Genomic DNA, 22430 nt, shown 5'->3' with positions numbered 1-22430 from the left:
AGCTCAAATCCGTTTTAGCTTTTTTTGACAAAAGAGTCGATCTCGAGTCGAGCTCGAGCTTTCTTAATACATCACGAGCCGAGCTCGAGTTTAAACATTAAGGTTCAAACGAGCTCAATCTCGAGCTCGAGCTTCCAAAACGATCTCGAGCTCGAGCATAACCAAGATCGGGCTCGGCTCGGCTCGTTTACACCCCTAGTTCCATCTATTCAAGCATTTCCATAACGAATAAATATTATTCAGGTCCATTTACGTTAATTTTTGCATTGGAACACATGCATAGCCAATTGTGTAGTAAATAAATCATGGTACTGTTTCTTTTTAGATTTAAGATTGTGAATTCTAACAAGGCGAATTCCTTAGAGTTACATTTTTGTTGCAATTCGGTTTACAGAGAACAATCTTCCCCTCAGACGTAGTAGCACATTGATCGACTGGGCATAAGTTACGACGATCCACCATGATTGCAAGGCCAGGGACAACAAATGACCAAGGAACAACACAGTAACATCGGTCTACAACCATTTGAAAATCACGGAGGTAATATAAGACATATGGGGACCCAAATTAAAAGTAATTGGTATCATGACTTAGAACTCAAGCTTATAGAGCACATATATGGGGTACGTTTGGGATTGGTAACTAAGCGAGTATTATCAAAGACGGGTAAAACCATCAAACCTTCTTTGGCGTAGTCTCCTGGAGAGTTGGTGGATCAGCGGAAAAGGGCACAACAAAGTAAACAAACCTGTAAATGAAATTTGAGCCGAGCAAAAAGCACTTGACGATTTTAAATACAAGTATGTCACAGTATCAATCTAAAGAAAAGTTGGTTTTATATATGTTGCAGTATCATTTTTCTAAGGAAGATCCAACACAAACTAGGTCATTAAGTGTGAATGTGTGATAACATCCAAAAGTTTCACATTAACAAGGCATCAAGCGGGTGAATCGCAATCTTTGGAATGTAAAATGATAGTGATATGAACTTTTTATTTATTTTTTTTACAAATACAATTCTATCTGAGCCTCTTTTGATGTAGATATTAGTCATACAAATGATGTCTCTGGCGATCCTTCTTCCTTGAAGAGTATGAGCAATCTGAACAACAGAACATAATTGTAAATGTTACTGCTATTTATAACATGTAGGGGCAAATTTATATGCAGTTAAGAGAATATTGAAAACAAATTTCCAATTTTGTACCTCGGGAAGTATGTTTTCTCGAATTGCAGAATAATCAATGATAATAAAACAGGTAGTAAGATAATGCCTGGATATTGTTGTAATAATCTACCCTTTTTATTACTATGAGTAATTTTACTCGGGAGTCGGAACTCCTGCGAGTTTAATAACTATGGTGTAGTAAACTTTTGTACAGTCTACTCTGTATCAAACATTCACTTAGCAATATGTATCTGACCTTGTAAACTGAGGACGTCATAACTTATATGTTTGTCAGATCATAAATAGCAAAACAGAAGTGACCTGATAAACATATGATACCCCATGAACTGAAGTTTGACAAATTTGCTATATTTAGTTGGCATACTACAATAGTCATAAAGAACATTTGTTTTTGAGATAATCGGTACATTTAGCTAATGGAGTTTATGTTGCAGCTGAATAAATATCCAAATCGATTATTTAACACGTAAAGCATAGTTGATTATCATGTGGTAAGCATGGGTAACTTACTAACCAGTCATCGATGGGACCAAGATAAAACAAAGCCAAAAGCAAGCAAAGATTGCCTTCTGATACATGCTTTCAATAATAAAATTACTTTATATGCTTGGCACAATAAATAACAAAGTTAAATTAGCCTGCTCTACGGGACTTCAGACTAGATGATCTATCTTTGAGAAAACTTGATAGAAATGTAAAAACTTAACAGGCGTTAAATGTCCCGTGAAAACTGCAGTTATTAAGATATTTGTATTCTGTTATTACTTATTGACCCACTGCTTCAGTTCCTTTCATGGTACCAAAGCATTGCAAGTTCTCTGTCCAGTGAACTTTTTAATCAAATCATATTAAACCCTTGTACTAGTAGAAGCTGTGTGTCGCCTCAAGTGTATTTTAATTGCATAATTTTAATCAAAGAACATATTATCATTAAGATAATTATATACTCTATATAGGCTATCCATATTTTGAACCAAAAAATAAAAGAAAAACTTTGGAATATAGTAGTACGTTATCAATAAGATTTAAAAATATTTTCCTGGGCAGAATTTGTTTTCAGTCAACCCGAAGTCCCGAACCATACCCAAAAAGTTGCCAGTTTTGGCACATTATCCAACACGCCCATATATGCAATTTTACTAATATAATTGCTACCCCAATGTCATTAACAAAGGTTTATTGACATCAGATAAGTCCCATAAGATTCTAGTAAGCTGGCATACCATAACTCAATGGGATTTATGATATTGACAAGCCACAAAAATAGTCAATTTGGTCTCTTAACGATGGTGGCATGGTGCACAAGCAACAATCAAGATTTGCTCGCTATTTATGTACTTAACCTTCAAGTCTTTGGTCAGGTTTTGCATAAGAAACGGTTATAGTATGTATTTTGCCAAAAGAAATGATATTAGTTGAGGAAGTGACAACTAACCTGAATATTTTGCTCGGTCTTTTGACCTGTTTTCCAAGTTATGAGTTTGCACCAAAGACACGAATCCTCTGTTCAATGGCCACACGGCAAATCGGACATGTTGCCTTCCCCTTGGTCCCATTTCCATACTCATCATTGCAATTAGCACAAAGAACTTGATGTGCACAAGGCAAAAAGACAACAGAAACTTCATCTTTCAAACAAATGATACATTCACGATCAATTCCACCTTCTGTTTCATCAAAATCATCCAGTTCATTAAGGAGCCTCACAATGGTTGGGTGTGACCCATTGGGAAGCCCAGCTCTTGACTGATTGGTTGACGGGTTATCTAAATTGGTAGACATTTTGAGGCGTGAAAGTTCTTGTTCGAGTCTTTGAAGATCATCTTTGTGGCGTTGGAAGTCTAATTCTATTTTGGACCACAAAGCTTCATGCTTTCTTTTATTAGTAGCTTCTGCTGCTTCTTTGAGTCGTCTTTCTTCATCAACTTGTGCAAGTGCACTCTCTCTAGCCTTCTGCTCTTGCCTCCATTTTGCCTGTTGAGCGAAATTCCAGCGAAGAAAATGTAAACTGGCGATAATATTATGAATATTCGTAATAATAGAAAACCGAAAGAAAATGCAAAATATAACATAGGGACCTCTTTTGAATATAACTCATTTTGGGAGATATTGCGAGCAAGTTACATATGGGTCATTGTCAACTCTGTGATAGTTTTTTGCAGTCTCTGATCTCTCAATATGGGACAATTGCGTTGCAGGCTTTTGGGATATATTGCGAGCAAGTTACATTTGTGTTTCATATTCCAAGTTTATTTTGGGTGATTTTGGTGCACTGTACTACTTTCATCTTGCAGCGGCTTACACGGCGCTATGTTTTAGTGTGTTGGAATGTTCTAGAAGACTAATACTGACAATCAATGCGATGCTGTATTGCTGTACACTGCAACTGTTTTTTGGCAAATAATCCTTGTAAGGATGGCTGCAACCATTTGGTGCAGCAAACTGATTCTGCTCATCAATAGCTATGCTACTGATTTCATAGTATATCGGAGTAGGACACACCCACCAGTAATCAAAAGAAAAAGAAGTAAAAGCCCAACTATGTAGTACTATACACTAAAGTGTGTCCTAGCGATCTCTGACTTGGTAAATCAAATGATTCCTAATCCCAATTTTAACTACCCATGCTAATGTCTAGTCATATTGCAAATTCTGTAGTTCTCTAATTAGGTGCATTTAGTGATAGAATTACGTGTCAAAAGTTATATCGACAAAGCAAGGACAAAAGTTGAACATGTGTATCTTATAAGGAATTAAGAGTTTTGGTTTCGCATTCTCAGAACCATTAAAATCAATATCCACGACAACATATACTACAAAAGGATAAGAAATATATAAAATGAATACCTCAGCCGCACTTTTTGCTGCTTCCACCTGAATCATCTCTTCTTGCAACTCCAGGATCCTCCGCTTCTCGGCTGCGATATCATCCTGCAACTTAGCTCTCTGCTTTTCCCAAGCCAATAGCCTCTTGAGGTACTTCTTTTCCCTCCTTGCAACTTCCAAACAAGTATTAACAGATTCAGAGGCACTTAACTTTGAAGCCTCCATTTCTGCTCTCATTTCAGCATTCTCAGTTTCAAGACGTCGAACTGCTGCATTTGTACGATCAACTTGACCACTTGCTTTCCTCAAAGCAGTCTCCATATCTGAAAGCCTCTTCATTGTCGGATCTTCAACGGTTGATTTTACCTGTTTCTGCCTTTGAATCTCCTCCCTTTCCATCCTCAACATTTTTAATTCGGTGAGATCGCTACTGAGTTTTCTTGCTGCTTGCATTGCTTTCTGATGCGCCCATTCCTTCCTTTCCTTCACTTGTTTTTCAAGATCTTTAATTTGATGCACCAAACTCAAAATCATCTCATCCTTCTGATCCTCAGGTACATATTCTGTATCTCCCTCAAGATTCATGTCACGAAACTTACTCAACATCATATTAACCACTTCCCGATTCTTTGCACTCTGCCCCTCTTCAACCTTTTCAGCACTAGTCTCAACTGCATTCGACGAATACCCATTCAACAAAGAACTTGACCCAACCTGAGATTGATGTTTTGGGTTCGCCCTATATCCAGCCGCAAACATAGCTACATTTTGTTTCAAAAGCATTTCCATTGAAGGACTAAGATTAAACCTTTTAGGACACTCAATCTCCCTCCTCAAACTAGTTTCTGAAGTCGTACACGATAAAAACCGATTCACTGGAAAATTCGACATCCCACTATTTCCAAACCCCCATCCACCATGAAACCTACACAAAGCCGGGGTCACCCCAACCGAATCATTACCCACCTTCTCCAACCCATTCACAACCCCACCACCACCCACAACAACACTACCCTCACTACTCCCAACACCATCCCCATTACCCACATTCGGCATTTCCATAACACTTGCTCGACCCACGTGCAACTCACTCATAAGCAAACACCACATAGCATCACCTTTACTCATATTTGGCTTAATTTGTTGCAACAAACAAACCATACCCGCCAACGAATACTCTTCCAACTCCCTTAAATCTCCAAAAACATGCTCATTCTCATCACCGTTCCCCCCGCCGTTTAAAAACGCCAACGAGTTATGCAATATATTAGTCAACACATCCATCCCACCATAACAATGCCCATTTCTCAAAATAGCTTTTAAAGCAACATCCTCATCATAACCTAAAGCAACAAGCTTTACAATAGCTTCATTATATAAAACTTCCAAATTTTTTAACAAGATTTCTTCTAACTGTTCTTCTGTACAATAACCCCAATTACCATCATCATAATCAAGATTAGGGTTTCCATCTTTATTAAAACCCAGTTGGAAATTTAAGCCAGAATTATTACTAACATTTCCATCAGCAGCAGCAGGATGATCTGTTTTCAATGGCCTTGGTCTCCGATTTGTACGGATGTGTTTTTCTCTAACAGTACAGCCCATTTCTTAAATATCTACCTACAAAAATTCAAGATTTTTGTGATTAATTAAATTTAAAAAGAAAGATAGATACAATTGATGTGTATGTATAGATATAGAGATAAAATAATACTTACAGTTACAGATCAAACTCGGGATTTGTGAGTGATTGTAAAAATGACAGACAACAGATTCTTATTGAATTAGCTGACAGAATATGATAGGTGATTTGTATTTCAACCCGGATGTGGTGACCCGATTGAGAAGATTATGGGCCGGGTTGGACCAAGTTCATGTACAAATGTATTTGTGTGTCATGTGATTATTTGATTATTAAGTTTGTAAAATACAAATAATCTAACAAAATGTTTGGATAAAAAAATATCATTTGATATATTTTAAAAACATAAAATCTTTTTTAAAAACTCAACATCAAACACCCTTAAGAACTAAGAATCATGTTGCAAGTTTTTTTTCCCCATCTGACACGTAATTGATCCTATTACGTAACATAATATTACTAATACTATTATTAATATTATTATAATAATAATATACGGAGTAATATCTTATTGTAAACCATCAGATTTTATCCTCGTGTAAAAACATGGTAGGTTACCATAATGACATAGCATGTGCTAATATTTTAGTAAAACAAATTACATATAACACTATTTTGATATCCTTAACATACCACATAGAAGTAATTTTAAGTAATGAAGATAATGACACTTCAATAATGATGATACAATTTCTTACTATAAGATTTATACGAACATGAATACAATATGACAAAGTTTTTCACTTCATATACTCTTTAATCCTCATGACCGACTCAATAGTAGTATTGGGTTAGGCACAAGTCTAACTCAGTAACAACGTGAGGTTAGGAACAGTGGCGGAAGTATATTAGGGATGAGGTTCCCCCCCCCAAAATGCAATGACCCGTAAGTTCTGGCCCATCATATATTTTTTTAGCCCAATTTTGTAAGGTTAATTGTAAAATACAAATTACAATTGAGAGTAATAATAAGTTAAAAATAGATGAAAACTCGAGAAGTTAAACGGTAAAAAGTTCGCTTTTTTGGGAATTGGGGGCTTGGAGTTTGGCGGTGGTCTTCAATACTCTTCCAAGTTTATGGTGAAACTCTAAAAAAATCATCCGTTAATTTGATAATGGATCCAACAAAAATCAAGATTCAACGATCAAGATTAAAGAACTCGTGACTCGGACTCGACTCATCGAGGTGGGGAGTCAGAAGTTTTTGGAAACTCGGACTCGACTCGGGGAGAATTCGGATTCAAATTGTATATACAAACATAAATTTTTTTGAAATTATATGTAATAAAACTTTAAAAATATATTCTAAACTTCGAAAATAAATATAAGTGTTAAAAGCATTAACATAATAATTAAAACTTGAAAATTAAACGTTAGATTAGTTGATAGATTCATGTTTCATCATCATTTTGTTCGTTTCATGGTTGGAAAACTTGTGACTCAGACTCGACTCGGCGAGGTTGGAGGTTAGGAGTTTATTTTAGAAACTCAGCCGACTCGGGGGAGTTTTACAACCTCGTCAACAATGCATTAAATATTAATTTGGTATTTCCCAAATTCTTTTGCTTCCTATTTTATTGTTTACATAATTACATTTATAGTTTACTACTAAATCACTAATGATAATAATTAGATCAGGGGATGAATTGTTTATATTTAGTATTTTCTATTTCATTGTTTATGTTTATATTTATATTTATAATTTACTACTAAATTACTAATGAAAATTGCATCGAGAATTTTGTTATAGTATATGTTTGCTATTTTCTACTTCATCGTCTATGTTTATATATAGTTTCCTACTACTCGGTATCCAAGATTATGTAAAAGATTATGTGCAATTTGTGAAATTGTGACCAAGCTTTTATGCTTTATAATCTATTTGGAGTGAAGTAATTTAGACATACATATTGTGACTTGTAAAATAGTTGGATTATGATCTATGAATATTTATGAGATTAATCAGTAATCATACTATAAATATGTAACATTGAACTATCCTACTAAATTACTAATACTTTCCATTACTTTGTGGTTTGTAGAGTACCAAGCAGAGGGTTAACACTATTAATTTAGACGCAATCTTAGATGACTTTAATGATTAGAAATAGCGTACTATGTAACTGAAATGAACTATACATTTAGGTGTTATAAGTATTTTTGGCACTTGTTTGTGTTTAATAAAAACAAGATATGTAACCCGGGCGTTGCTCCGGGAGACATTACATTTGTTAACGATTTAATAGAAAAGAATTATTCAAGAGATAATGCGTTACAAATAGGTATGCTTTCATGGACCTAGGTTAAAAAACCACAAACTTTTTGAAGAAAACATGTATTATTCAAATGATTAAAAATACAACAAAAATTGACATCTGTCAGTTAAAAAATGAACAGTAAAAGTTTTGTGCGAAAGTGAAAGTAGTTCGCATAAAAGTTTAGTGCTAAAAGTGTAAGAGGCTTAAATGTTATGGTGAAAATAAAAGAAAATCAAAAAGTATAAAATTTAGTGCTAAAAGTGTAGGGAGTTAAAATGTTGTGGTGAAAACAAAAAGAATAAAAATGGTACTATTCTTTACATGTGATAGTTAAAAGACAAATAGTAAAAAATTTTTTTGAAAGAAAGTAGTTCGTATAATAGTTTAGTGCTAAAAGTATAAGTGGCTAAAATGTTGTGGTGAAAATAAAAGAAAATCAAAAAGTATAAAAACTTAGTGCTAAAAATGTAAAAAGTTCAAATATTGTGGTGAAAATAAAATGAATAAAAAGTTTATTATTCTTTACACGTTTTCTTGTATATTTCTTTTTAATATATATGTTAAAAAGTTTGTTCATAATATATAAGAGGCTAAAATGTTGTGACTAAAATAAAAGATTATCAAAAAGTATGAATGTTTAGTGCTAAAAGTGTAAAGAGTTAAAATATTGTGATCAAAATAAAAAGATAAAAAGTTTACTAAAAATTATGAAAATTTAGTGCTAAAAGTGTAAAGAGTAAAACTAATTTAGTGCTAAAAATTATGAAAATTTAGTGCTAAAAGTGTAAAGAGTGAAAATTTAGTGGTGAAAATAAAAAGTAAAAATAAAAAATATACTATTCTTAGCACGTTTTCCCGTACTTTAAGATAAAAGAAAAATCAAAAAGTATGAAAGTTTAGGGCTAAAGTGTAAATAATTCAAATATTGTGATGAAAATAAAAGGAATAAAAAGTTTACTAAAAAGTATCATAGTTTAGTGCTAAAAGTGTAAACATTGAAAGTTTTGTAGTGAAAATAAAAATAATAAAAATTATACTATTCTTTACTAAAAAGTATTATAGTTTAGTGCGCAAAGTGTAAACATTGAAACTTATGTGGTTAAAATAAAAAGAATATAAAGTACACTATTCTTTACACGTTTTTTCATACTTTTGTTTTATGGTGAAAATAGAAAAAATAAAAAGTTTACTAAAAATTATTATAGTTTAGTATTAAAAGTGTAAAGATTGAAACTTTTATAGTAAAAATAAAAAATAAAAAGAATAAAAAGTATACTATTCTTTACTAAAAAATAATATAGTTTAGTGCACAAAATGTAAATATTGAAACTTATGTAGTTAAAATAAAAAGAATAAAAAATATACTATTCTTTACACGTTTTTTCTTACTTTTGTTTTTAATATATATATTAATTTGGCATATCTTCATCCGAATTCCTGGCTCCGTCACTGGTTAGGAATATACTAAGTTTGTTTTTAACAAAAGTTACAAAATAGCCGTCGTTGTCGTTCTTATTTTTTAAGAACAAGAACCGTTAAGCAAAAAATCATTTTTCTTAAAGATCTAAATTACATTACTCTATTAAAAAAAAATCAAAAAGTCTCTACTCTCTACCATGATTATTGGCATTCGATTTTCATTCTCTAGATAATTCTTATTCCATTAACATTAAATATTTATAAATACATGAAACATCTTTTTATATACGCATTGGGTATTTCTTACTTCCGAATGCGAATATTATTGTAAATAATGATGTGTATGTGTAAGTGTCTTCTTAGCTATCTACGTTCAGGTAATAGATGTAACAAATTTGCTTTGAAATTGTTACGGGGTTATATGTTTAAGGTTACAAGAATTTCATATGTCCGTTCTTCACTTAAATTTTTTTATATATATTGAGCTTTTGTTGAATTATTTGTTGTAAATTTATGTTAACTCGTGCAACACACGGGACAAAAACCTCGTCTAATATATATGGTTCTCTTCCGTATTCGCATTGGCTAGGTATTTTGCCATGGCTGCCAATCAACTTGCATACAACTTTGCTGATATTTATACAACCTTATTTATACAATGATGTACGTTAACTTTCACTTTTGCCCAACCATTATATGACATAGGGATAAGTATCCTGGAATGTAACAAACTTTGGATGAATGTCTATAGTAGGAAATAACTAAAGTTTTGTGTATTGTATGTAAACAACTTTAAAAAATGTTTATTGTATGTAAGAAAACATACGTGACAACCATATAGAGGTGTCACTTGTCTGATTTTTATTGGTTGAATACATTTTCTTACATACAATAAATATTATTTTCGAATTGTTTACATATAATACACACAATTTTAGTTATTTCCTATTATAGACATTCGTTTAAAGTTTGTTACATTACAAGATACTTATCCCTTTGACATATGCGAACCTGCTATTTTCAACTCTTACCACACAACACAAATAGGTTTCAAAACATCCTACCAACTGCTTTTACTCCCCAAGTGTATGCCATTCAAAATTGAAAATGGCATTCCCTTGTTTTTAGATTTGCTACAAATATCTTTATTTTAATGTATGATTCTCTTTTTCTTCCGTTTTTCTGCTCCTTTGCATTTTGATATGCTTTCTTGCTCCTCCATCAGAATGAAGATGATGATGATGAAAAGATATACAAGTTTTATTTAATTGTTAGCTTTTGATGCATTTTTATTGATACACATTAATTGATTTCAAAAAGTCACATGATTCAAAAAAGTTGAATTTTTGGTTTTATGATTTAGGGCTTTTTAGATCTAAAAATTACTTAAGTTATTATTATTAGGTAAAACCATAAAACCTTCTTTGCGCGGTTCTCTGGACGCTGGATCAGAAGAACATAGCACAACAAACTAAACAAACTTGTAAAAGAAATTTTGAGCCGGGCTAAAGACACTTGACAATTATAATACAAATATGTTGCAGTATAAATCTAGGATAAGTTGGTGTTATATATGATACAGCAAATTGTTCAAGCTCTTTTTTTAAAAAAGAATCTAACACAAACTAGGTCATTAAGTGTGAAAATGTCAATAAGCTTCACATTATTGAAGCATCAGGCAGGTGAATGTCAACCTTCATAATGCTTCATAAATGGAAGTGATGTGAACAGAACAAATACAATTCTATCTGAGCCTCTTCCAGTAGATATTAGCCATACGAATGATGTCTGTGGCGATCCTTCTCCCTTGAAGAGTATGAGCGATCTGAACAGAACATGAATGTAGATATTACTGCTATTTCTAACATCTGGGAGTAAATTTATATACAGTTAAGAGAATAATGAAAGAAATTTTCCGATTATGTACCTCGCGAAGAATGGTGTTTCGTTTTTTCAGCATATCCTGCAGATTTAAAACCAGTTTTTATTACATCAGATAACAAAGTTATGCTTGACACAAAAAAATAATATAATAACAAAGTTATGTGACCCTACTCTATGGAACTTCAAACTAGATGTATTTATCTTTGAGAAAACTTGATAGAAATGTAAAAACTTAGATGGTACATGTTAGCATGTTCTGTGAAAACTGCAGTTTCAAAGATACTATTGTTCTGTTATTACATATTGACCCACTGTTATGGTTGCTTAGGTGGTACCAAAGAATTGCAGATTCCGTCTGGTAAACTTTTTAATCGAACAATATAATTGGCAATTTAAACCCTTATAGTAACATATGGGTTGATGCAGGTTATGAACAGGTAAATAAGAAAAATAGCTGAAAAGGAACAGTTAAACGAGCCAAATGTCCAAGCTGTCGCCTCAAGTGTATTTTAATCAAAAAACATATTACCATTAAAATAATATATATTCTACAGAGTGTAACGATATTTTAAACAAAAAACTTATAAATATAATACTTTTAATCGGCAACCCATACAATACACAAACGTTGCCAGTTTTGGCTCATTATCAAACCCGCCCATACTTGCAACTTTACTAATATACTTGCTACCCGAATATCATTAACAAAGTTTTGTTGACATCAGATAAGTCCATAAGATTCTAGTAAACTGGCATATACTATAATCCAACGGCGTTTATGATATTGACAAGCCACAAAATAGTCAATATGGTCTCTTAACGATGGTGCACAAGCAATACTCACAATTTGCTCACTATCAAAGCGATTCAGTAAGATCAATGGATCATAAACCAAATCGTTTTGTCGCCTTTTAGTTAGGCATCTATTGGAGTACAGCAAACCTATTTATGTACTTCGACTTCAAGGCTGTTATCAGCTTTTGCTTAGGAAACGGTTTACTTATAGCATGTGTTTTGCCTAAAGGAATAAAATTAGATGAGTAAGTGACAGCTAACCTGAATCCTTTGCTCGGTCCTTTGACCTGTGTCTCCTACCTTTTACCTTTTCTCGGTCTCTCTCGACATCATCGCGCTTCCTTTCCCTGTCAGAATCTCTCCCTCGTTCACGATCACGACCCTTGTATCTATCTCTTTCTCTTTCCCGTTCCTTATTCCTTGATCGTTCGATGTTGGTATCTGTTCTATATTCTTTGTTTTTTGAGACAGGCTCATCTTTAACATCTCCCTCAATAGGAATGCCCTGACTATCGTCATCACTCTTTGTGGTATCTTTCATATTACCAATCGCTGTTTTCACCAGAGCATCTTTGGAGTCCGGATTAACAGCTGTTGGAGATGCCTTGCTAATGTTTGTATCGTCAGGCATTGGAGGGACACTTTGCGGACCATCCTGGAACATGTAACGTACAAAACTAAATCATGCTGCAACATATAATACAGGAATAGAAAGGAAACTACAATTATTAATAAGGGTGGTCCTGAGGGTTGCATAGCGTGTCAAAAACTCAAAATAGAAAATTAGTATGGGTCAGCTTGATGCTTAATCTGCAAACACTTTTAGCCCAATCTTCATAAAAATATATATAAAATTAATGTGTGAATACCCATTGTGTGATAATAGCATCACATTGATAATACAAGGAGGTGTTTGGTTAGTAATTGGGGTATTGACTAATGACTATGGGTTTGAAACTGAAAGAAAAAGTGAAGAGGTAAACGATATGATTGTTTATAATGTTGTTCTGTTTGTAAATGTAGAGTTATATGGGTTTTCATGGGAAAAAATTTATTCCACCCCCGCTCCCCTCGAAGAAAAGCAAAAACAAAAGGTTTGAAGTTATGCGTATGAAGTCCAAATTTTGGTCCTAAGATACCCATACACATGCTAACCATAAACAGATAACCTTTGAATTAAATAATTTAGAAAGCTGTAGGAAATAAAAATACTGAGATAGATTTGGGTGACTTTTAATTGCCCTTGTGACACAACCAAAATCGACCCATTTATAAGTAAATGGGTTGATATTGCCACCTTCACGATACAACCTCAGAGAAAACCACACAAAGAGTGAAAACAGAGAGAGATGTACCTTGGGGGGTTGTTGGGATGGTGAATCCCATGACCTATTAGACACTGTAAATGAACCACCTTCTTTGCATACAGGTATATATTGTGCCTTGGGTAGAGTGTATAAGTGAGCTAGAACTCTACAAACTTCATCTATACCCATCTTGTCAGCATCAAATGCTTTCCACCATGGGGGATTTTCTGGCAGGGGAACATGGAATCTGCGAGCAGCAGCATATACAACTCCACACGCCACAACTGCACTCTTGAACCGCACACATAAAGTTGTACGCAAACTGTTTGAAAGAAATCTAAAGATGATAAGCACAAAAAAGCACAGAACTTGACTTTCATTAAATAGAATAGGGAAAGGAAACAATTCGACTCTTCAGATCAAACAGGTAGCTTTTCAAGTTCTTAGTTCATCATTTGGTACTACAACCTAATCTAGTTATAATATGTGTAGAAATTTAAAAATGACTAAGCACTCAGGAAGGACCAAAAATTCATAGTTTCATACCTGTCGTTTGCTAGATTCCAAGCTTCTTGTCTCAACTCCGGCGGTGTCTCAAGGGTGGCAAGATAATTTGAAATAAATTTATGAGGATGTTCAACATGGCAGATAAAGCCCATCTCCTTTAGTAAATGTCTTTCTGACCTAATCAAATCCATCTTCAAGTCTGAGTATTTCTGTAAAACTTCAACATAATCACAAAAAGCCCCGCTTCAACTAAAGAAAGTTCTAGGACAAGTGCAGATAGAATTAATTACATACCTTTGAAAAGGCATCCAAATGTTCTATGGGTAGATTTTCCCTTCTACATTCCATTCTATGAAAAACATTTAGGACATGCCTTGCTCTCATAGGGTTTTCCTCGAGCTTTGAGGCAAGCCAGACGCAGCTAGCAGCAACTCTCTGAGAATAATTGTAAATGTCAATTAAATATTCAAGCCGTAAACATATTTAAATGAATAAACAGTAATTAATCTCTCTATAGAAAGAAGTAACAAACCTTAACATTGAAACGAACAAATGACTTCTTGCAGTAGAATCGATGGAATAAAACCTGCCCGGTGGCCATTACTTGCTGTGGTCTGTTTGGTTAAAATAGTTAAGGTATTTTACAATACAACTATTCTGGTAGCATAGCAACGTCAGCATCAATGTGATTAGATTAAGCAAATGGTGTGTGATATATTTCTGAATAAGATTGAATGGAACTCGAAAACACAATATAAAGATTGCCAAAAGGATACGCTTTAAGTAAAATGCCACTTTCTTGGATAAGATCACAGCCATAAATTCTAAGTGTCGTTTCAGTGGCTTCATCTATTCCATCTTTTCGAGAAGGTGTGTTCTGAAGTTCTTCATCCGTTAGATAGAACGTATCTATAGCAGTGTAAATCATAGTTGCCGAAGACTGTTACAAAGAACAAACCAGAGTGCAGAATCAGAACAGTCTTAACGACATATACCAAAGATGTCAACTTTCATATAAAAGATAAATAATATTTATACGACCAGTGTAAAACACTTTTGTTGTATTCTAACATATAGTAAAACGATAACAATCTATAAATATCCCTGCTTCATTCTTGGAGAAAACAGACCTCTGCTAATCTTTGTACAATCACTGACAGTAAGCTATCCATTTTTTTTATTTACCAAAATTTAAGTTACGATGAAACTAGAAATCCACGATGCTAAAGTGAAATTCATCTGAAAAATTTACCGAAAAGACATCCCTTGAGCCATGTGCTATGTGTCTAAAAAATTCTTTGGTAATTCCTTTACGTTGAATGAAAATAACCATTATCCCTAAGTAATCCATCTCTCGATTGAATACTCAATTAGATTTTTATTTACCTTTCGCTTCTCGTAAACTATTTTTAAATCCTAACTATCTTTACCTAGTTGATTGGAGAATCGGTTAACCACTGAACACTGATACCGTCTTAATCAATTTGAAACCTATCAACATGTTTCAAGAGCAATCCCACTCTTTATTGTATACATATATAAATATTCATTTAGCGGATTTTCTTTCTCGCCAAACTGAAGCAAATACATAAACCAAAATCTGGATTATATTTAGGTTTTGATTCGGGTTTAAACGGAACGTAGTGAACCCTAGGGCTACAAAGTGACATACCTAAGTAAGCTAACAACCCTATAGTTGATATTTCAAAACTCAAACAATAAGTATGTTAACGAAATCAAAAACAATGGAAAATTAACACAATAAGTAACAACTAGGGTTTACGAAGCGAAAATATAAATATAAGTAAGAGTAAAATAAATAATCAGAAGAGCTGAATTTAGTAACTTACCAACTTGATATTGTTTTCTTCTTTCAGAATTCAAACCCTAATTTGGGATTTTAGAAGAAGAGAAAAAAACAGCAGGAGAGAATCCTAATGGTTGGACGGAAAGTCGTCGACACCGCCGTAAACGGCTCAGGGGATTTTCTGATGTGGAATCGGTGGGAAGGAAAGAATGTGATTTGGGAAAACAAATATTTTTATTTTGGGGAGGGCGTTTGGCCAACTTATTTTTGAACTCTATGGGAAATTTAGAAGAATTTAATTAAGAAATAAAATGTTTATGGTTCACCTTTACATAGTTTGGATTTAAAAGGAATCCCGGGGTAAGGTTTTACCCAATTACATGTTATCTTATTTAGATAAATGACTGATAGGATAATTTAATCGTTAATGATATTTTATATAATTTCTTTATGACTTTTAAGAGAAGTTAATATGTTTTATAAAAGGTTATAGAAGTTTTAACTTTACTTATTATAAAAATTATATCATCTTACTGAAAAGTTATTAAAAAAATTTAAAAATAACTAATTTACTTTCAATGAATCCTGCGCTTTTATTACTTAATAAACTAGCTTTACACCTTAAATCTTTATCTTCTAAAATATTTCTACTACCACTTTTACAATGATTACATTTATATTAACCTACAAATAAAAACTTACAGACATAGGGGTTGAATATTGTAAAACAAATATTAAAGTAAAACAAATAAAACAAAATCTTGACCGATAGATCATGGTTAAATTGATGCACGATGATTTTCATGATGCACGGTTATTTTCATGATGCACGGTGATTTTCAGTTATAAGAAACCTATTATTTTATTTATTTTACTATAATATTTGTTTTATTTTACCTAAAACCTCCAAACATATATTACACCAATCAAATCAATACATTTTCTACTCTCTTCTTTATCTCTTTTTATTCATTGATCTATGTCACATGTCATATATTTTTATAAACTTTAATATGTATGGTGTGTAACTCTAACATTTCTCTTATAAAATTAAGAACCGAATTATCATCACGACCATGGTGTTCAAATTCATGGATGGACACACGCCTTAATTTTGAATGCCACCACGTATTTAGGTACAAAACCATAGCAATGTTAGAGCTCCCCACAGTCAAATTTGTCGACTTATTCAGTTATTTGCCTGTCACCTAAAGCTTTGATCTGCTACAACCAATCGCTAGCTTAACATTCTTTTTGGTAATCAGATTGAATACAAATAAAATATGCAATATACCATCAATCATCAATGTGAACACTAGTTATCTTTTACTGCTCTTGCTCTTGATCAGATGGTTTAAACGAGTAATTCTGCTATCAACTACTAGTATCCGTCTTGGAGGCACTAACATATTCCCTCACATTTTTCATGGTTCATTCATAATATGAATAATGAAACATGGGGAAGAGTATGTAGTGACATAGCTGTTGTCTAGCTATTTAGGGAAATGGGTTGGGATTATGAAACAATTAGACATTGTAAACGGACCGCCTTCTTTGCATACTGCTAAATATTGTGCCAAAGGTAGAGTGTATAGTTAAGCTAGAACACCCCAATAACCGTTTGTCCAGTAAAAAACAGTCAGTTTTCAGGCAGTTGTAAATCGGCAGCATGTACAAGTGTACAACTCAAAAGGCCACAACGAAACTCTTGAGCCGCAAACATAAATCAGTACACAAGCTGACCAACACAACAAACACCATCTCCTTTAGTTTATGCAAAATGTGAAGAGAGAATTTGACTTTTCAGGTAAAAGGGACCAATTTTCATACCCGTCATTTGTAAGATTACATTCTTAGTTTCTTAAATCTAGGAGTGTCTCAAGCCTCAAGGGTGTTATGGTAGTTTAATATACTTTATGAGGATGGTAAACATGGCAGATGAAGTCATGAACTCATCTCCTTCAGTAAATGACTTTCAGATCTAATCAAATTTATCTTCAAATTTTTCTGTAGAAAGGGTATTATATCGACATAAGCATATAACGCTTTCTTTAAATGAAAGAGAATCCCAAAGATACTTCTAGAATTAATTAGAACTAATGAACCCTAAGAGGCTGGCCCAGGGCTAAGGGCTTGGGAGTCCTCAAAAGAGGTTCCAAGCCTAGCTAGTAATCCAGATTCATAGAGGGCTGGTCGTTTTCCAGGTTCCATGCATTCGCTAGGTATACGTGCAGCCCCAGATTTTACTGCCAAGTAAGCCACGTTGGCACGGTCTAAATTCCCCAGTTACCTCAAAAAGTAAAAAATAAAAATCTGTAAGTAAGTTGCAGGTAAAATTGATAGACACCTTTGGAAAGGTATCCAAAAGCTGTCTAGGTAGATTCTCCCTTCCACACTTGGGTAATGCCTCACCTCTTGTGGTCTTTCTCGAGCTTTGAAACAAGCCAAACACACTTAGCAGCAACTCTCTGTAAAAAATTATCTGTATCAAATCAGAACTCAAACTGTAAGCTTTATATAGCGAAGAACTATAGAAAAACCAAACCTTCGGAATAAAATGAAAATGAAGGAACTGAAAACTAGGTGCACAAAGGATGTTCTTCAACCTTCATTGAAGGACTGAAAACTGTTAAGAAAGTGCCCATAAGATGACCACAAAAAAGAGACTATATTAGGTATTTCTTGCAGAACAGTCAAATCACTAACAGTTAAACATAGTACATGATTCACTGTAATGAATCTAAATAATCTACTTGCTTAACAAAGACGGATATAAAGGATTCTTTGCACACGAGGGGGAATGCAAATAAAATAAAAGAAAATAATAAAATAAAAGAAAAAAAAAAGAGGAAGTGGTTAATAATTATGCACCTCATATCAGAATATCAGATACAGGCATACAGCATGTGGCTTTGATACCACAACTAGCTTGCTGCAGCCAAAGCATGTTTTTCATCTTCTTAAATCTTCAGAATCGCAACTGACTACAAAAAATTCGTGGCATTAGTGCAACAAACATCAAATTTGTTCTTCAAGAGCAGTAGTTGCAGCAATGCTTCAAAGAATATTTATACATAGTGCATCTTATTGTAAACTAAGCTGAATAAAACCTCGATATAATTCCAATACGGAAGTGCACCATGACTGTAACATAATAATGCTAATCATATGCATCCTTCCGCAAATAGGAGTGCCTTGCACCTCACTCTTTCTTCAGGAAGATCTGTAATATATCACAAAAACAATTAAAAACATGATTTGTTGATCTTATGACAGAGTATTTGTCATTTGTGCCTACCGGAAACAGCAAAATATAGGAATGCTCCAACTGCCAATAGGACGTTTCAGCAAGAAGCAAGCAGTAATTACGATTACTGTTCAAATTCCCATAACAACAAAAGAACTCAGTTGACTCACCAATCACCCTTATCTCCAACTACATCCAGGATGCTTTTGAATCTTCTTCTCTTTCATTTCCATTCTGACGAAGTTTGCTCGGTCCCAATGCCCTGAAGCTGCATATATATTAGATAGCAACACAAAAGAAGCTGAACTTTCGGGCTCCAACTTTGAAAGTTCTTCACTCGCACGTTTTCCTCTTCTTTCATCACCGTGTACTCTACATGCCCCTAGGAAGGTAGTCCAAAGCATAGCATTTGGTATAAATTCTAATTTGTTGATAAATTCCTCAGCCTCCTTGAGATAACCCCACCTCCCAAGAAGATCAACCATACATGAAATATGATCCATACGTGGTTGAATCTTGTATTGATTTATCATAGAATCGAATATAGAACGTCCTTCAGTGACTTTTCCTGCATGACTACAAGCGGTGAGTACTCCAAGAAATGTTATGTCATCAGGCATAACATTTGACTCCTTCATTTCATTGAAGACTTGTAGTGCATTCTCAGCAAACCCGTTTTTTCCATAACCAACTATCATTGAGTTCCATATAATAACGTCTTTTTTGTTAAGTATTTCCTTAAACACTTGTGAGGAACTTGCAACGTCCCCGCACTTAGCATACATGTCCACAAGACCACTGCAAGTCAACTCATCTGAGTCAAAACCTGTGTGGAAAATAAGTGAGTGAATTACAGGGCCTTCTTGTAGAGATGCTAAGGCTGCGCATGCTTTAAGAATGCTAACAAATGTGGCTTGATCTGGCATTGAATTGTTTCTCCTCATTTGTTGGTATATTTCCAATGCCTTCTCACTACAATCATTTTGAGCAAGTCCTGATAAAACAGCGGTCCACAAAACTGTACTTTTAGATTTTGGCAATTCAGAGAAGACAACCATTGCATCCCGTGGGACGCGCGAGCTAAAATACATTCCCGAAAGAGATACCGCCAAGAACTCATCATCATATGAGAAACCGTATTTAATTACTAAATTGTGAATTTGCCTTCCAAGATTCAATTTGGAAGGCTCGTTGCAGCCATCGAGTAAGATTGCTAATGTGACTAGTGATGGATTTAATCCTTGAGATGGCATAGCCATAAACAGACTAATGGCTAACGTAATTGAATTTTGAACGTACCCATGGATCAAAGCGTTAAAAGAAGTTATACTTTTCTCCGGCATGGAACTGAAAATTTTCTGTGCATCTGTAATGACCCCACACTTAGAATACATATCAACAAGAGAGCTTCCAGCATAAAGGCTGGTTTCCATATTAAATTTGATTGAGAGGGAATGCAACTGTTTTCCTTTAGCTAGAGATTGGATATTTGCACAAGCACTCAGCATACTAGCAAAGCATACCTCATCAGGGGTGATCACGGCTAATCTCATCCTTTGAAACATGCTAAAAGCTTCATTTTCTTCTTCTTCCTGCACCAACCCGACAATTATTGCATTCCAAGAAACATTATCTCGATTCTCTATCATGCTAAACTGTTTTCTAGCATCCTCTAGAGAACTGGATTTTGCATACATATATACCAATGCATTTCCAACAAATAAGTTCATGCTGAATTTGTTTTTGATAGCAAGTGAGTGTAATTGCTTCCCCATTTCGACACTTTTCAGATATGCAGACGCGCTCAAAACGCTTGTGTAAGTGAATTCGTCAGGTACGAATCCAAAATGTCTCATATTTACAAATAAATAAATTACTTCATCAGCATTTCTATTTTGTGCATAACCTCCAAGCATGGTGTTCCATAAAACAATGTTTTTCTCGTCTAGTGTGTCAAAGATACTCCTTGCGAAACTCATTTCTTGACACTTTGCATACATATTAACTAAAGAACTTCCGACGTAAACGTTGGAACCCAGCCCTAGTTTAGTTGCTTGAGCATGAACTTGTGAACCGCCATCAAGATCAAACGTACTTGCAATGGCACTCAAAACACTTCCTAGAGATGGCCTTGTTGGTTTAACCCCAGAACTAATCATACGCTGAAAATAATCAATAGCAATATTATAAAAACCATACCGAGCATGCCCTGAAATCATGACATTCCAAGCCACAACATTCGGATTACACATTTGGTCAAACAAACAACGGGCATCATCAAAACGTCCTGATTCAACACACGCAGTTATAACAGTCACAAATGCTACTTGGTCAGGTACATATCTCAGTCTCAACATATCTTTAAACAATTGTATTGCCTTATCAGGAAAACCACCTTGAACATAACCAGCAATCATCGCTGTCCATAAAACTGTATCTCTATACACCGACCCATCAAATATCTTAAACGCCTCATCAACAAAACCACATTTTGCATACAAGTCAACTAGTGATCCAACACAAAACGAATCACAAACAAACCCCGTTTTCATAACAACACAATGCACCATTCTACCCAACACAATATCCGTCAACCTTGCACAAACCGACAAAACTATAGCATACGTAAACTGATTCGGCGACACCCCAGAAACCGCCTGCATAGAGCAAAACAGCTGCACAACATGTTCCAACATCCCATGTCTCGAGTACATTGACAATATTGAGTTCCAAGAAAGTGTACCCTGGTGTTCCAACCTGTTGAAAGCTTGTTGAGCAAAGGCCAAGTTGCCACATTTAGCGTGTAAATCGACAATGGCATTGCCAAGTTTGCCATTGGATTCAAACCCATGTGTTATACTTTGGGCGTGTATAAGGTATACTGCTTGTCTGCCTCTTTGAGGCATTTCGTCGAACAGTCGGCGGGATTGAATTTGTTTGCAGTGTTGCAGACATAGTTTTAGAAGATGGGCGTATGCGGCTTCTTGTTGTTCAAGGGTCAATATGTGGGGGGGCTGCAGAATTGCAGTGCAAAAAGTTGGCTTGGATTTGGTCAGTTTGATTATTTGTGATGATACTTGGTGGTGACGACTCAGCATTGTATTTGGGTTTAAGAATTTGAGTCTCAATATTTTTTTTATTTCCAAGCTATTTACAAAGAAAATATTTTGAACTTTGGTAAGTAAATTAACAATTAAAAAACCATAATGATGTTGACAAAATCTATTACAAATTTTTAAAAAATTATCAAAAACGAGTAGCTATTGAACTCTGACACTCTGTAGATATTAGAGACTGATGTAAAAAACATAATATATTATTTTTATGGAGTAATTGTAAGTTATGATAGAGTAATAACAATAACTTTTAAATACGAGTAAGAGTTAATTTCATATATACCCCTCTTAAATAAAATAATAAAGAAGAAAATAAGCTAATCCAAACAGCCAAATTTAAGATATCAATCAGATGACAAGGTTGGATCATCATCCCATGCAAAGTTTAAAGGTCTTTTCTACCATTTAAGTAGAAAAATGGAAGCAATCT

At 34.2% G+C, this 22430-nt stretch overlaps 3 protein-coding genes across 5 annotated transcripts; all 3 read right to left on the bottom strand.

The window, feature by feature from the left end:
- Positions 1–855: 855 nt before the first annotated feature.
- On the bottom strand, positions 856–5807 carry LOC122588846 (MND1-interacting protein 1-like). Its single transcript, XM_043761060.1, has 4 exons — positions 5737–5807; positions 4037–5638; positions 2625–3163; positions 856–1102 (listed from the first exon to the last, which is right to left on the bottom strand). Exons 2-3 carry the CDS (start codon positions 5621–5623, stop codon positions 2663–2665), a joined length of 2088 nt encoding a protein of 695 aa, XP_043616995.1. The 5' UTR covers positions 5624–5638; positions 5737–5807; the 3' UTR covers positions 856–1102; positions 2625–2662.
- Positions 5808–10923: 5116 nt separating this feature from the next.
- LOC122587180 (cyclin-L1-1) lies at positions 10924–15886 on the bottom strand. The gene is made up of 9 exons (XM_043759274.1): positions 15681–15886; positions 14607–14770; positions 14363–14444; positions 14125–14265; positions 13870–14039; positions 13372–13645; positions 12278–12671; positions 11265–11300; positions 10924–11162 (listed from the first exon to the last, which is right to left on the bottom strand). Exons 2-9 carry the CDS (start codon positions 14756–14758, stop codon positions 11107–11109), a joined length of 1305 nt encoding a protein of 434 aa, XP_043615209.1. The 5' UTR covers positions 14759–14770; positions 15681–15886; the 3' UTR covers positions 10924–11106.
- A 1711-nt stretch (positions 15887–17597) lies between these two features.
- On the bottom strand, positions 17598–22015 carry LOC122589562 (pentatricopeptide repeat-containing protein At3g09040, mitochondrial). Of its 3 annotated transcripts, XM_043761863.1 has the most exons (5): positions 18936–22015; positions 18748–18860; positions 18509–18621; positions 18183–18263; positions 17598–18105 (listed from the first exon to the last, which is right to left on the bottom strand). In XM_043761863.1, exon 1 carries the CDS (start codon positions 21980–21982, stop codon positions 19064–19066), a length of 2919 nt encoding a protein of 972 aa, XP_043617798.1. In that variant the 5' UTR covers positions 21983–22015; the 3' UTR covers positions 17598–18105; positions 18183–18263; positions 18509–18621; positions 18748–18860; positions 18936–19063. The 3 variants fall into 3 exon arrangements, with proteins under 3 accessions (XP_043617798.1, XP_043617797.1, XP_043617799.1); XM_043761862.1 differs by lacking the exon at positions 18183–18263 and having other exon boundaries at positions 17598–18119; XM_043761864.1 differs by lacking the exon at positions 18183–18263 and having other exon boundaries at positions 17598–18119; positions 18509–18617.
- Between the last annotated feature and the right edge of the window lie 415 nt (positions 22016–22430).

Source organism: Erigeron canadensis, chromosome 2 (assembly GCF_010389155.1).
Source record: "Erigeron canadensis isolate Cc75 chromosome 2, C_canadensis_v1, whole genome shotgun sequence".
In the NCBI taxonomy this organism is placed as follows: Eukaryota; Viridiplantae; Streptophyta; class Magnoliopsida; order Asterales; family Asteraceae; genus Erigeron; species Erigeron canadensis.
Note: the sequence above shows the minus strand (reverse complement) of the source record. Positions and strands in the feature narration are given on the sequence as shown.

Excerpts from the sequence above, each read along its gene's own strand:
- LOC122588846 (XM_043761060.1), bottom strand. The coding sequence starts at position 5,623 with ATGGGCTGTACTGTTAGAGAAAAACACATCCGTACAAATCGGAGACCA. Across the intron at positions 3,164-4,036 it reads CAGCAAAAAGTGCGGCTGAG|GCAAAATGGAGGCAAGAGCA; the intron begins GTATTCATTTTA and ends TTCGCTCAACAG.
- LOC122587180 (XM_043759274.1), bottom strand. The coding sequence starts at position 14,758 with ATGATTTACACTGCTATAGATACGTTCTATCTAACGGATGAAGAACTT. Across the intron at positions 12,672-13,371 it reads CATCCCAACAACCCCCCAAG|GATGGTCCGCAAAGTGTCCC; the intron begins GTACATCTCTCT and ends TACATGTTCCAG. Across the intron at positions 11,163-11,264 it reads GAAACACCATTCTTCGCGAG|ATCGCTCATACTCTTCAAGG; the intron begins GTACATAATCGG and ends TGTTCTGTTCAG.
- LOC122589562 (XM_043761863.1), bottom strand. The coding sequence starts at position 21,982 with ATGCTGAGTCGTCACCACCAAGTATCATCACAAATAATCAAACTGACC.